The 15,546-nt window shown below is 44.6% G+C and overlaps 1 protein-coding gene across 3 annotated transcripts in view; it reads right to left on the bottom strand.

Moving 5' to 3' along the window:
* TENM2 (teneurin transmembrane protein 2) overlaps positions 1-15,546 on the bottom strand; it is a 988,081-nt gene that overhangs the window by 144,650 nt on the left and 827,885 nt on the right. For 2 of the 3 annotated variants that reach the window (XM_061188437.1, XM_061188439.1), the window contains 3 exons: positions 10,356-10,550; positions 5,243-5,443; positions 3,326-3,538 (listed from right to left, as the gene is read on the bottom strand). In XM_061188437.1, the coding sequence (XP_061044420.1) occupies positions 3,326-3,538; positions 5,243-5,443; positions 10,356-10,550 (609 nt within the window). The remainder of the gene's footprint in view (positions 1-3,325; positions 3,539-5,242; positions 5,444-10,355; positions 10,551-15,546) is intronic. The other variant, XM_061188438.1, reaches the window with a different exon arrangement.

Here is a 15,546-nt window from a genome sequence, read left to right as displayed (position 1 = left end):
GAGATACACAAATTGTGGTTGATTTGGATTCAATGTCTATTTCTCCTCTCTGCAATTCTGGAGATTTTTGCCATACTCTGTATTTAACTTGCTAGAAAGAGGTAATAAAAGATCATTGCTTGGTAGAATCCAACCTGTTGGCAAGTTAGCTCTACCAGTTAACATTGAAATGTTATACCTTATATTTAAATCTTTAGCAATATGTATTAAATATCCAAATATAAAAGAATAATTTGGTTGAAAAATTCCAGAAATGCATTTGACCATGCATGGATAGATCCTGGTGATTCTACTTGATTGAGTTTTGGAAGGCTGTGCTTTTATCCTCATCCCTTTCCCCCCTGCATCTGTCTTCTTGCTTCCTTGGGTAAAATAAACGTGATACACAAGGACTGATGAGAAATGCTTAGCTGACTATTTGCAATGACCCTAAGAAAACTGTCACACCATGACCTTTTGAAAACAGACCACAGACAACCCAAGCACCCACTGCTTTGCCCTACCCCGAACCTCCCAATGCGTTATTTTTTTTTGCAGACTAGGTGCCATTTCATTCTTATTTATTTTCTATTTTCAAAATATAGCATTTGAGGCTCTGCTTGAAAGGGACCAAAGAGCCTCTCTTTCTTTTCTGACTGTCAGTATCCCTGAGGAGGAGGACTGATTCTGGGCTTGTAAATTGCGGCATTCACTTAGAGTGAATCGACAGGAGAGTCTGCTCAAAATAAAAGATTAAAACTCCATGAAACAGCTCTGGGGGCAGAGGTTGAAAAGCAAAAGGAGCAATTACATGTGTACGAACACCTCTAGATTTTGAATAGCAAATCTCACCAACCAAGGAATGCTTGGCTTTTTTTGAGCAAAGCCCAATGAATGTAAATCTGTGAGGAGATGGCACTGATACTACTAATAAAACCACAGAGCCCTAATTTCTCACAAGGACAGACGTTGGTGATAAAGATCTTTATAACATACGTAGTGCGAGCTCATGAAGTCAGGAGAGATCATAATTCTGAAGGAGAGACCTTCCTGGGACGTCACTAGCTTCATTTGGGGGAGCTTTACTTGGCATATAAATCTGCACCTTCTCTGTTTCTCAAGAGCTCGTGGAGCTGGGAAACTTGAACTAGACACTTCAAGGAGCAAAAACACCTTTCTCTAATTCATCTCACCCAAAGGGCTGGCTAGAAAGAATCATCTCCTGTGTTCTCCTGCTGGCCACATCCTCACCATCTTCTATGAGACTCAAGTTACCATCTTCCCATTTCATCTTCAAAGGCCCCAGAGACATTTCCACGCACCAGTTGTTCTCTCTCCACTCGCTCTCTGTGACATTTGGACCCTTCCCTTTCTCTTGGCCCCTGATGGCCTTCAAGTCACAATTGGTATCCTTTCTCTAAAGTGAACGTTGACCCTCTTCTCTTTTCTCCTCCCTCTCTGCCAACACTTGCGCAACTCTCCAATTCAGGGGTTGGCCAGATTTCTCCTGTGTTTTTTGCACCAGACAACAAATGGCTTTGTGGACCATGTTGCAATTACTTAAGGCCAAGGTGCAGTGCAGAAGCTGATGATACATCCGCACATGGGTGTGGTTGTCCTCTACTAACACTTTGTTTAAGGGACACTGAAATTGGAATTTCATATGATTGTCATGTGTCAGGAAATATTTTTCTTTCAACCCTTAAAAAAATGTAACTATTCTTAGCTCGTAAGCCACAGAGCAACAGGCAGCAGGCTAGATTTGGTCCGCACCCCCGCCTATGGTTCTCCAACCTCTGCTCTAATCCATCAGGGCTGCCCTCCTGTGAGCTTTTCCCAGAGTAGAGATGAGTTGTAGGTAGGAGAGAGTCAGCAGGAATCCCTGTGGGATGCTAAACCCTCGGCAGATGCGGGAAGGGGAGAGCAAAGGGGAGGCTGAGGCTGGGTTGTGTGAACTGAGAGAAAGGGGGATTTTCTACCTAAAGGTTATTGGTTGGCAAGAGCTCTTTTGGGGAGGGAGACTGGGGGCAATGGAGGTATGAGGGTGGGGAGAGTCTGTATTCAGATCACACCGAGCATGCAAAAGTATATCAAGAGGAGCACCCCTGAAGAGTGGGAGCTATTAATAAGGATTTTAAACTGTCTCAGTATTGGGCTGTGCACTTCCTTCCCTTGGAAGCCTTCTGAATTATCCCCCAGACTCTGCAGGGAACTGAAGATGAAAGCGGCTGCAGGGGGAGCGGGATCTGGAGCATCATTGAACGATTGCAAAAACAATTCACTGCCAACGGACTGTCCCGGCAGGGTCCCGGTGCTATGGTCGTGGCCTGGATAGGCACGCTGTCCCTCGGATGCCCAATTAGATAGAATTGGGGGAAACCTAACGCAGAGAGCACTTTATCTCTGCTTGACCACCCAAATGAACAGCATGGGAAACTGAGTCTGATCTCATGAGTCAGCCCTGGAGAAGCTCCTAACCCTGCCTCTCACTCCAGGTGCCTGGGGTCTTGGGGCTAGGACAGAGGGGAGGGCCCCCAACTCAATGGCTAGAATCAAAGGTAAGTTCAAGGGGCCATGTTAGTAGTTTGGATAGAGACTTCTCTGAGAGTTTCCATGCAAGCAAGTGGCCTCAGCCAGCTTGGCATGAAACCAACCCTAAACCATGACAAAAACAAAACCCAAACTGAAGAAACTTGAGAAGTATTACTTCTTAAAGAAAATGACCCTTTAAGAAATATTCTCAGTCATCAAGCTTTAGATATACAGAGAGGTGACTGAGTGAGAATGAAATGGGGCCAGAGGAGGAGACATTTATCGATGGTGGTGGTGATGGGGAGGGTCAGGAGACCAAGGACAAAGCCTTGTTTTGGGACAGCAAGAGGATGCTCAAACCTATTAGAGGGGTACCTGGTTACCCAGGAAACCTGGGAGTCCTGCCCTGCATCCAACCTGGTCTAAAAGAATTGAGTTCAATTGTTGCCAGCAAGCAGGGATCCGGCTGGGAGGGTATTCAAAAAGGGGAGACTTGAAGACCGCAGTCATTTGGGGTGCTTGAAACCTCCAGGCCCTGACAATTTCCCATGCGTGTGCATTTCCCTTCTCCACGATTAGTAATTTGGATGGATTTTCTTATCTGATCTGGTCCCTTTCCTCCCAATCTGGAATTCTGGAAAGAAGGGAAAGCCTTTTCCAATCGGGACCTTGCTTTTCCCTTCCCTATGCCCTGGGAGATTTGGAGAGGCAGCAGGAAATGCTGGAGAGCACTCGTGTCCCTGAAGGAACAGCCAGTTGCAACGCACGACCATCACTATAGATCTACGATTTATGAAAATAAAGCAATATGTGCCTGTTTCGGTGCCTGCCGTTTGCCTACCAATGGTGCAGTGTTCACCATTCCAGCCCTCTCGGCATTCACATTTGCCATCTTTACAGGTCCCGTGCTCAATGCAGCGGGGGTGGCACACGCGCTGGTCACAAGCTGCGCCTGTCCAGCCCTCTTCACAGCGGCAGGCTCCCCCGATGCAGACGCCGTGAGTGCCACAGTCTACTGAGCACACTTCTGGAAGAAAAACAATGATTACAGCTCAACACCACAGCCGGTGAAACCCTCCACTGGAGGCCAGACCACACACATGGCTCGGGTCCCTGGAGCTGGCCCAAGGCCCAGAGGTATGTCATCTTGGGCGGCCTGTCTCTCCACTGGCTGGGTATTCATCCACTGTGAGGTAGTTTCTAGAGCAGCGTTCTCACAGTGGGGTCCCCGGACTGGCTGCATCGCCATCCCTGGGAACTATGTGGAAATGCAACTTCTTACGCCCTGGTTGGTCCTCTTGACTTAGAAACGTGTGGAGTGGGACTTAGAAATCTGTTTTATCAAGTCCTCCAAGTGTTTCTGATGTACACTGAAGTGTGAGAACCACTGCTCTGGGGCTTGAGACCATCCCAGGAAGCGGTCAGACATTGCTGCTCAAGCAGTTTGGCAAAGCTACCCGGGAGGTGCCCACCTGAAAAGATACCTGTGGAGCCTGACTCCCCAGCCAGCTGGGATTCTTTTCCCTGTTGAGAGCCTGAACTGACCAGAGGCCAGTCGGAGACCCAGCGGCTCCAACCTCACGATGACTGCAGGCCCAGCTGTCACCCAGATCGGCACCTTGGTGGCAACCATGACCGCTCTAATTGTGCTGCATTTACACAGCCTCTTTCTCAAAGGAGCTCAAAGTCTTTTGTGGTTGGGGAGGAGACATACAGACAGATATGCACTCTCTGGCATTCCAGACCTCTCACTCGAGGACAAGCACGTGCCAGACACTCATCCTTACGACAGACTACTGAGGGAGGCATGGCTCATCGTGCCAGGGGAGGGGAAACCAGACCAGGAGGGTCAGTGACTCACTCCAAGTCACACAGCATGTCGGTAGCACCGCTGGGCCTTGGATCTAGGGCGCCCCCCTCCCCCCATCCTCCACAGAGCTTGGCCTGGACCACCAACATCAGAGTTGAAGGCAGAGGCGAGTGGGCTGAGAAGATACCCAAAATAGCCCATTTTAACTGACTTTTCCTTTTTTTTTTCCTTCTGGAATGAAATATTCATTTCTTTCCCATTGTAGCAAAGCTTCGCATAGATTCCCTCCCTGATTGCCATGGTAATCTGACAGAAGGGGGCGGAAGGATGATGGCTTGCTTGGATAGGCGCTTGACAGTGTGAACGGAACCATTCTTGGAAAGGTGGAGACTGGCTTGAACTGTTGAACCATTCCATTTTAAGGTCACTAGGGAGGTAAGACACGTACTCTTAATTTCAGGAAAATAAAGGGTACAGTGCAACTTCATTATTTTCCTGTCACTGGAGTATTGCAGAGCTTTATAACATGTTCACCTGGCACCCCGAGGGAGCGTCTTTTCTCTTTTATAGCACATTCCATTCAGTTTGTCTGGGACTGAATTGTTCTGTTTTGTTTTCTGGTACCTTTAGGGAGTGTACATAAGAAAGCTACAATGCAAATAGAAGCATCCCTCCCGGGCCCCTCAGTCATTTGCAGTGATGAAACCAACGAGGCACAAGAACCAAGTGGTATTTGTTTGTTTGTTCTCTTCTCAAGGATCAAAGACTTCATGACTGAGGACAGAGCAAGAGAGGTACTACGCAACTGACCAAAGTCCCTCCATCCCGAGTGGAAAGAGCAGATTCCCATCTGTTTGGGCTTTTGGAAGGAACACAGGGCATGAGTGTTGGGGAAAGTGAGGAGAAAACCTCTTGGCTTACCGACGGAGCAGTCGGGACCCATCCAGTTGGGATCACAGCTGCAGAGGCCCGTATCGGGGAGGTAAGTGCCATGTCCACTGCACTGGTCTGGGCACTGGACCCTCGCCAGCTCACAGTTGAGACCACCCCAGCCAGGGCTGCAAAGGCATTCTCCATTTACACAGACCCCATGGCTGGAGCACGTAGGATCCAAGCAATCAACTGAAAAAAAAACAAAGAGGAAAAGTATTGATCACTCATGGGGGATGGGCCATGAAACACCAGTTTACAGCTGAACGGACCAGTGGTTCACCAATTCCTACCCGCCTGCAAGCAAATGGAGCAGCCCAGGTAGTACATGGCCCCTTGAAGAATACCCATAAAGAATTAAAGACTTTTTATTTGTTAAAACACCAAATCTCAAACTTGAAGAGAATGTAAAGGAAAAAGGGGGATTTCTCAAGCAGAATTAGGAGGACCCAAATATAGAGATGTATCATCCAACATTGAGAACCTTGTACTTATAAGCATTAGTATCTTATTAAACCACATCAGGGCTTCTGAGACTGGACCATGAATGCAGGTGATGTCTCTACATGTAATACCAAACCCGATCATCCCTCACTTTTGGAGAGAAAAGTAGAGAGGCTCAGTCTAACTTCACTAATACTTGACTTCAGAAGGTACCAAAAGATGAAAAAGAAAACCAGTGACACTCATGCATGAGTCACTTTCCTAATTAAGTTTCACTTAGGCTAAGTCTAAAATTAGTTTTCATTCTCTGAGCACACATCTACTGGAAGAAGTTAGTAAACGTGCAGGATAGAAGAGGTGAAGTTGGGTGTGGAAGTGATCCCAAAGGGGTAACCTTCCTACACATAATCTTAGTAAAATGGATGGGTGAGTCTCTGGCTGTGGCACTGACCTCCCCCTAGACCATCAATCAGGCGAATTAACGGTCAGATTCCACTCATTGTTGTTCTTGCCAGTTTCATGGTCTGATTGCTTGGCCATCTTAGTAATCAGAGTGGCTATACATCCAGTAGTGACTTGAAGTTCATTACTCTGGAATCCACTCAAAGTGAGGAGAGCAGTGAGCTGCAAAGGCCAGTTCTCAGGACAGGACTTTCTGTATGAGAATGTGACCCCAAACTTTGGACATCCATCCAGCCTAAGGATGGATAAACAGGGCTTTTTAGAGGAAGACCAGCTTCCTTAGGTATTCCTAGAAAATGATGCAGTGGCATTTGAACAGAGGGCACTGCACACCGTGGGGTTTGAGTGGTGAACAGTGGTCTTGCGTGAGGCTCATATGGTGCCTTGTGGATCAGAGCAATGGTGGGGGTGCGGGGTCTTGTCATCTTATTTGACTAAGACATAAACTTCGCTCATTTTAACAGCTTGGAAATCAGGTCTGTTGGCCTAGATTAAAGCCTTTGCTTCTGCCATCATCTGGGGGCACAGCTTGAGGCAGAAATAAGAATTTTCAGCGTTAAGAGATGTTTTTTCAGGATCCCATTTGGACCTTCTCAGGAAGATGTTATTTATGGAAATCAGTTCAAAACTATTTGAGCCATGGGGAAGCAAAAGCTGCCATTGTTTTTTGCTTTTTTTTTTTTTTTAATCAGGAATACTCTCAGAAAGGTACATTTCAGTGACTTATTATTAGTTGGAGACATTTATGATGATGTCATTTTCTCTGGTTACAAGCACTTTAATGTTGAACTCTGCCTTGGGGACTATTACTCCTGATGACATGAACCCTTTCTGATATTTTCAAATTTGCTCCATTCAGGAGGGTGGAGCATATCTGGATGTAAATGAACTGAAAGATTCAAACACATGGAAGACATTCACAAAGAGGCTGTGCAATGCCTTTAACATCTCATGCCTCTCACAGTCAAGGGAATACAGTAGGTGCTCAATACATAATTGCTGTAAGGATAAACGGCAGACTTTGCCATAAGCATTTGTTGTTAATGAGACAAATTTCCAGTGTGAAGGACTGACAAGAAAGAGAAAAGGGTGCTAACAACATCTTGCTTTTGGGAAGAATGCTGTGCAATTTGGAATCTGCAAAACATGAACTCATTCATTCAGAATCAATCTTGTCCATATTCTTCTCATAAAAGAAAATCCCAAAGTTCTAGTTTTTTACTCTGTCCCCGTTTCAAACATAGCAAAATCAAAATCTACACAAAAATACCTCATGTGCTATGTGCCTCAAAAATCACTCTCCATCTATAATTAGCCACTTAAAATATTTGGTGAGGTGCCAATAGCTAGGAGCTCTCAAAAAACTGAAAAAAACTATCATATGATCTTTTTCTAAAAGGATGAAATAAAAAGTAATATACCAAAAAAAAAAAAAAAAAAAAAAGGAAGAAAATGGCACTTTTCTTCCAGATAAATTAGCTTTTGCTTCTCTATCCTGAATTACAGTATGAAGGAAGGAGGTAAATCCACTGAGATTTATTAGCCCTGGAGTGGAATGTCATCAAAAGAACCATTTGTTGTATCTAGAAATATGAGATAACCCTTTCTCAGGTCAGTGAAACCAGTAAATATGCCCTTTGTGCTATATAATTATAGCAACTGATGGAATAACTGAATTCAGACTTTAAGGGGAGTAGTTTCACTATGAATTTTAAATTTGGTTCCAGTTTCATACGATGGTCTCGTGGCCACCTCCTCAGAGTCTTAGGCAGGCAGGAGGGAGGATGGCATTTTACAAAGCTTTATAAATAGAAACAGTGTTATACTTAAAAGGGGGACAATGGCCTTTACCAGCTAAGTACCATGTGCCTTACACCACCAGCCCTCTGGCAGCTGAAATCATTAGAACTCATTTAGTCTTGGGCCCTCTGTAGGTTTGACAAAAAATGGTTGTGAGTGCAATTTTTGTCCCTTAGGATAAAAAAGGAGGTCAAGGAGTTTTACAAACAATATGTATTATAAACCCCTGAAGAACCATGAATTACATTTATGAAGTTAAATGTCATTGAAAAATGACTCAACCATGAAACTGACATGAAAACATGGCTGACTTAAACTAATATGTCAATTCTTCTCTCGTCTCACCTTCCCACTCCCCCAGACATCATCGAGTGAAACCTCACGAATCTGTCCTTTCATTTTCTTGTGCAAATTTGCTAATTGTACAACAATGTTTATGCAGCAAAAATGGAGGATGACAACTATTGATTTCGTTGCCATGGCCATTTCAGGTAAACTGTTTGAACGTTATGACTATGATGAATATCAGAAAGAAAAAAGCTAAATGGAAGAAAAAGTGCTGATCCAGGCTTTCTGATTCCATTTCCTATTTTGAAAACAGCATATGCATCATCTCGGTTCATTCTTTTGGGGTAGCAGAAATCAATAGAGGCGATTTCATCCTTTCATAATGATCCACGTGGCTTCCTTGTTTTGTTGGATGCTTAATTCATTCTGAACATTTCAATGAGACCAGTTGGGAGAGTGAGAAAGTTGAGAGAATACTTGAAATCCCACTCATACAGATATGCACAATCTTGACGGGACAGAAAAAATTCTAAGATGGGCAACACCATTGCTCTATCACTATCCTCTTGCCAAATGAGGTATATGCAAAAGGGCATGTTAACCTTGCTTGTCATATTGTTGGCTTCTCCCATGTCTTCAGCCAATGCAGCTTTGCCTCCTGCAGTCCATTTATCTTTAAGAACTTTGACCTTTCAAACAGGGTTATTAAATCAGCACTTCCTCCATCCAAGCTTCCAATTTGGTTTTATGATGCAGATGGAGGGAGGGAGGCTACCTTTTATTACAGAGGAAAAATAGAGAGAGAGTTGAACAAGTGAGGATCTGGGGGTGGGGTCACACTTCTGGGCCCCATTAAGGGCACTAGCAGTGATGTATTGGAAAATCTTAGAAGAATAATGTCACAGAAGCTGAGTCTTTGTGGAAATATAGTTCTAAAAACTATGAAATGGGAGAAGTCACAAGGGGAGCTTTTGTGTGGGTATCTAAGGGAAAGCCACTGTCATTACTTTGCGGTGAGGGCTGTAATGACTGAGCCAATTCAAAGGGTGGGGAGCAGGCGAGAGATGGAGAGAACCTAGGTTTTTACCTTCCTACTAACTGTGGTTGATCCTTTATAAGGGGAGAAGCAAACTAAAACCATACTCTGGAAGGGCAAATACAGAGGGGGAAGGCTGACAGGCAGCTTGGCCGAGTTCCAGTGCCTTACAGGTCCCAACACCTTGCTACCAAATGACTTCCAGAAGTACTAACCAGAGCAACTAGAACTAGTTAGAGCTGGTTTCCGAACACTTCCGGAGAGGTGCTCTTTCCCTGTACGTCCTCCCCCCAACCCCCCCCCCCCCCCCCCCCGCCCCGGCCAAGCTTCCGATCAGGCTTGGTTTGCCCACGTGTGCTAGCGACCACTTCAAAGCACGCTGGAGTGAGCTCTTCAGGACTCATCAAATCCCAGCCCTCTCGCCGCACGCCCACTCTCCTCTAAGTCTCTGTGATTGTAGGTAACCAGGATCATTTGCCCTACATGGTGTCTCTAAATGACACAGGTACCTACAGTCTTTCAAGCCTGACTGCCTTCTATTGATATTAATTTTTGCAGAAATATTTACACAGACATATATGGGTCTGAGATTACCAGGAACAGCTTTAAGAAAAAGAAAAGAAAAGAAAAGAAAACAGCTTTGGGGAAGGGAGGAGGATTAAGGATTCTTGTTTCTTTTTTTCTGGATACCATAATTTCCAATTCAGAGGACTTTAAATAAAGCAGAAAAAAAGAGGAAGATGGGGAAGGGGAAGGAAGAAAAAGGAAAAGAAAGATCAGGAAGGGGAGGAGAAGCGTAGGGAGACAGAAGACAGAAAAACAAAGGAGAAAAGGAAAAGGAGCTAATTAACATAAAGAAGGGGAAAACAAAACGTGTCTTCCAGAGCCACCCGGCAAGCCTTCTCTCTTAAGTTCTACAGCTTAAGAAGTCCATCAGAGCCGAGGGGTCTGAAGTGCAAAATGGTGAAACTTCCTTTGCAAAACAGGGAGCCAGGACTGGGCTCACTAGCAAAGGTCCAGGCCTGCAAACGCCTCCCGCCCCCACGGCTGCCCAGCCCACCCCTTGGCGCTTACCTTCCTCGCAGTGCTTGCCTTTGAAGCCGGCAGAGCAGACACAGTTGCCATCGACGCAGGAGCCGTGGCCCCCGCAGGAAGGATCGATGCACTGATTCAAGGGCACATCGCACTCCGCGCCTTTCCAGCCGCTGTAGCACTGGCATGTCCCTTTAGAGTACTGTCCATTCCCACTGCACAGGACGGGGCAGGCGGCTGCAAAGAGCAAAGACAGAGCACCAGGTCACAGAGGATGGGGCTGGGGACAGCGCCTGAAGGGCTGTGTCCGTCTAAGGAGGCTGAGCCTGCCGGGCATCTCGGCTTTGCTTGCAGGGCTCTAGGCCGGGGACTTGGGCCACGGAGGTGCAGAGCCATCTTCAGATAAACAATAACCACCACAACAAAAATGCTACTAATAACAACTAATAAGAACCTACTGAATAGCACAGGGAACTCTCCTCAGTACTCTGTAATGACCTGTACGGGAAAAGAATCTAAAAAAGAGTGGCTATAGGCATAGGTATAACTGATTCACTTTGCTGTACAGCAGAAACTAACACAACACTGGAAATCAACTATACTCCAATAAAAATTAATTTTAAAAATGCTACTAATAACAGCAGTTACCACCAACTGAATGCTTATTATATGCTGGGCACGGCATAGGATCCTTCACGCGCAATTTATTGCTGAATCGTCATGATCACCCAACGAGGTGGGAGGCTAGAATCACGCTCCCATTTTACAGCTGAGGCTCAGATTGGTGAAATTACGTTGCCGGAAATCACAAAGGTCACGAGTAGGGGGGGGGCCCCACTGGAAACCAGGTTGCCTTGACTCTAAGCTGTGCCTTTAACTAAGCTGCACGGACGTGCGTGTTGCTGCTGTCGGTAATGGGGATCAGAACCCAGTTTGCTGAATATTTTACCCTCAGATTAGTCAACTCCTACTCCTGATAAGTTTATGTTCATTAAAAAGGAAGGGGATGGGCCACTGTTGAGGCACAATCTGTCTATGCTTCACTTTCCTTATCTAGACCACAGAGAAATAATTGTGCCTACCCCAAAGCATAACATGTGTGATAAAGTATAAAGAGGAAATACGCTTGGCCTTAAAAAAAAAAAAAGGAAGGGGAGGGCAGGTTGAAGACATGAAATCTCTAGCAGTTCCTGTCAGCAGGGACCCTCTTGCCTCTGTTGATAGGAAGAAGGCTGACAATCTGGGGATGGTCTGGTATGAATTACCAACAGTTCTTAACCAGTTTGGCCTCAACCGTGCCAATACTGCCCCTTTGGAGGTCATCAAGAGTGAGATTTTAGTGGTCACCTTCAGACTTTGGACTTTTCACTTCAGGATCAGTTTGTAAAGAACCTGAATTTCCAACCTGGCTTCCACCATGAGCCTAAAATGAGGTCATGGCTCCAGGCTACGGAACTGGCATTCAGGGACCTTCAGAAATGACCGACAGGGGTGTTTTAACAATTCCTGGTTTACCTGTGATTTGGAATGCACAGGCTCCAAGAATTCTACAGGTACATGTGTGCCTGCAACTGGAATGGTCTCCCCATCCCCTGACGCGATTACATACCTAATTAGATCGCTCCTTAGTAAAGGTCCCATCCACCTTACCGTTCCCCTTTCGTTGTCATGTTCTATTAAGTTTTCATAGTAATTAATTCTCCTTCTGTGTCTAATTTCCCAAAGATACAGTAAGCTACTCAAGGACAAGACTATGTTTATCACTGTTGATTTCCTTCCAGTGTTGCATTCATCAATGTTGGCTTGATTGAGTAAATATGTCTGTTATGTTCCTGACATTCAGGGACTCCCAAGTGGTGGGCGTGTGGGCAAGCACAAAATGGCCATTTATGAAAGGTGTGGAAAGAACAATTTCTAGAGTGGACCTCATGTTGTACATACAATGCCTTTTTCTGGTGAAGTGTGTGTTGATTGTAATTGACCCTAATTGTAAACTGACATGAAACAAAAACATCTCAACAGCTGACATGTGATCCAGGGGCTATCTCCACCCCCATGTTCTATTTTAGAATAGTTGTAAAAACAACCATTTCCAGTAGAATTCTTATCCTTATGAATCTACCAGAGAAGAAGAATGAGATCAAAAGAGAGAACATCAAAGCTACATGTTAAATTTAGATAAACTCTTTCTAAATGTAGGGAGCATGCCTTCTATTTCCAAGAGACTTGAGCAGAGAGATCTATAGAGTTGCGACCCATGCTGATTGTCTGAGAGAGGGTAGAGGAAAGAGTTTTGAACCAGGGTGCCCAAGATTCAGATTAGAGACCGTGCAAGTACGAACAAGTATGAGAAATGATGGGCTTTCTCAAAGTACTGAGAGGGCTTCCAGGACAAAGTAAATTGGTTCCATGTCAGTGCCCCATAAGACTCATGCTAAGCTTTAGGTCAGGGAGGGCAAATGAGTGCACATGAGCTACTATTCTCCCTTCCTGCACCTCTGCAGGGGCAGATCATGGCATCTTGTCCTCCCGAGCCTAGGAAGAGCCTAAAAACCTTCAATGTAGCGCCCTGGCTGGGACTTGGGAGCAGGCAGAGTTGGCAAGAGAAAACTCACTTGCCATTTCTGATCTAGGTAACACTTGTGGGATACCTCCTGGTGGGAAGACTAGAATCAGCATCATTTCTTACTTGCACTTCTTCCCTTGCACACTCAAACAGGAAAACAGTAAGAAGCGTGGCTACCCATGCCTAGTGATAAGAGCTTCCAAGGGCTGTTTCTGACATGAGGGTTATATATTGAACTTGTCCTGGATGGCAGAGAAAGTTACATCAAATCACCACCAATGGGCTCCCATTGCACTTTCCTTCCACCCAAAAGGTGGAAGAGGGTAGAACGTAAGGAGGAAACAATTGTCTTTATTAATTGATAAAATACAGTTAGGATTATTTTCTTTATTCATATGGTAACTGTTTTTCTTCTGCATAAACTCGAAGTGCTGAAAAAAAATTGGATTGTCTAGAAGGTAAGAATGGATTTTATTTAAAACTAGGTGCCTGGGAAATCAAATTGAAAATATGACCTACTTAAATTACTCAGGGAAAAAAAAAGTAGAGAATAGTCAGGTCAGGGAGTTCTCCACATTCTTAATGCAGCCTTCCTTCAATATGTTTGCTGTATGCTCACCAGGAGGGTGGCAGAAAATGAAAAACACTGTGATGTTCTCCAGAAAGCAGGGCACTCGACAGGTTCCGCTGATGTCACATAAAAAAAGCAGAAGGCAGGTTAAAGAAGAACAACGCTCTCTAGTAACCCATTTACCATGGGACAGAGGGCAAATGTCAGATGAGCGCCCTCCAGTGGTCACTGGCCTGACCTGCATGGAGAACTCCTTCCCTCAGGGTAATAGACTCATCCTCAGACACAACTCAACCCAGAGCATCACAGTATGTAAGGCTCAGCCTGGTCCTCATCTGAGAGGCTGCGTGTGAGGTGGGGACCTCCTGCATTAATAACTTTTCTTATAGTTTTACTACCACTAAATCTACAAGATTTTTTTTTTTTTATGACAGGTTATAGGACAAACAATTCTGACTGCACCTGCCTGGAAGTGATATGGAACAGAGGTGGAAAGAACAAGGGTTTTGATGCCAGAAAGACCTGGGTTCAAATCCTGACCCATCACTTACCAGCCTTGGGATTTTGACAAGATCACTGTACTTCTCTGAGACCCACGTTCCCCATCAAAAAATTCTCTCTCAGAGTTGATGGGAACATTAAGTGTGCTAAAATGCCTGAGGACTCAAAACAGTAGCTGACACCTGGTTTGTAATTAACGGATGTTCCCTTATGAAATTCCAAACTGAATCTCCAGACTGACTTCAAGGGTTAATAAAATTAAAAATGCAGTAGGTCTCAAAGGCACACACACCACCACCACCACCAGAAAAGCATCAAGTAATACTAATAGAAAGACATCATCTTTTTCTTCCCCTAGTCTTCTCTGGTTGTGGGCGGGAGATGGTTCTGGAATCACATGTGGAAAGTTTTATGTCCCTGTCTCTCTCCCCTCTTCCCAAGGCTTTCCAGGAGCACAGCACTGTACATTCAACTTTCTTTTTAAAATTAATTAAAATGTTTGCACAAAGTGACTATTCCTGTTTAACTACATCCAGTAAATGGAAGCTCTAAGACTTGCGCAGAAGAAAAATATACCACTGCCACTAAGGACTGACAAGTTAACAGGCTGATGACAAAAAAAAATGACACAATTTAGATTCACCTAAATGGTATAAAGCTCATTTTAATGATCAAGGTGGAGCTTTTTTTTACTCCCCCCAAAGTTCTCTGTAAGGGATGAAATGAATTATCAGTGTTATTTACTCAGTGGGAAGTAACAGGACAAGCCACCCGTGTCTGCTGCTTTAAGTTAAACGGGTCCCATCTACTTGGAGCTTACAGTACAGCGACTACCTGGTGAGAAGGTAGAGGGGGTTGAGGAGGCCCAGCCAGACAGACAGACAGAGGGAAAAATGCCTGCAAATTGACAAGTCATTTGTGGGCTGGGCTAGATATGCAGAGGGACTTTCGAATAATGTGTCTTTTTAAAAATAGGGTTGCCATATGATTCTGCAGTCCCACTTCTGGGCATATATCCAGACACAACTATAATTCGAAAAGATACACGCACCCCAGTGTTCATAGCAGCACTATTTACAATAGCCAAGACATGGAAACCACCTAAATGTCCAACGACTGATGAATGGATGAAGAAGATGTGGTACATATATACAATGGAATATTACTCAGCCACTGAAAGAATGAAATAATGCCATTTGCAGCAACATGGACGGACCTAGAGATTATCATACTAAGCGAAGTCAGACAGAGAACGACAAATACCATATGATATCACTTATATGTGGAATATAAAACATGACACAAATGAACTTATTTACAAATCAGAAACAGACTCACAGAGAACAGACTTGTGGTTGCCAAGGGGGAGGGGAGTGGGGGAGGGACGAACTGGGAGTTTGGGATTAGCAGATGCAAACTATTATATATAGGATGGATAAACAACAAGGTCCTACTGTATAGCACAGGGAACTATATTCAATATCCTCTGATAAACCATAATGGAAAAGAGTATGAAAAAGGATATATACACGTATAACTGAATCACTTTGCTGTACAGCAGAAATGAACACAACATCATAAATCAACTATACTTC

This window comes from Eubalaena glacialis, chromosome 4 (assembly GCF_028564815.1).
Source record: "Eubalaena glacialis isolate mEubGla1 chromosome 4, mEubGla1.1.hap2.+ XY, whole genome shotgun sequence".
In the NCBI taxonomy this organism is placed as follows: Eukaryota; Metazoa; Chordata; class Mammalia; order Artiodactyla; family Balaenidae; genus Eubalaena; species Eubalaena glacialis.
This window is presented reverse-complemented; position numbering and strand designations above follow the sequence as displayed.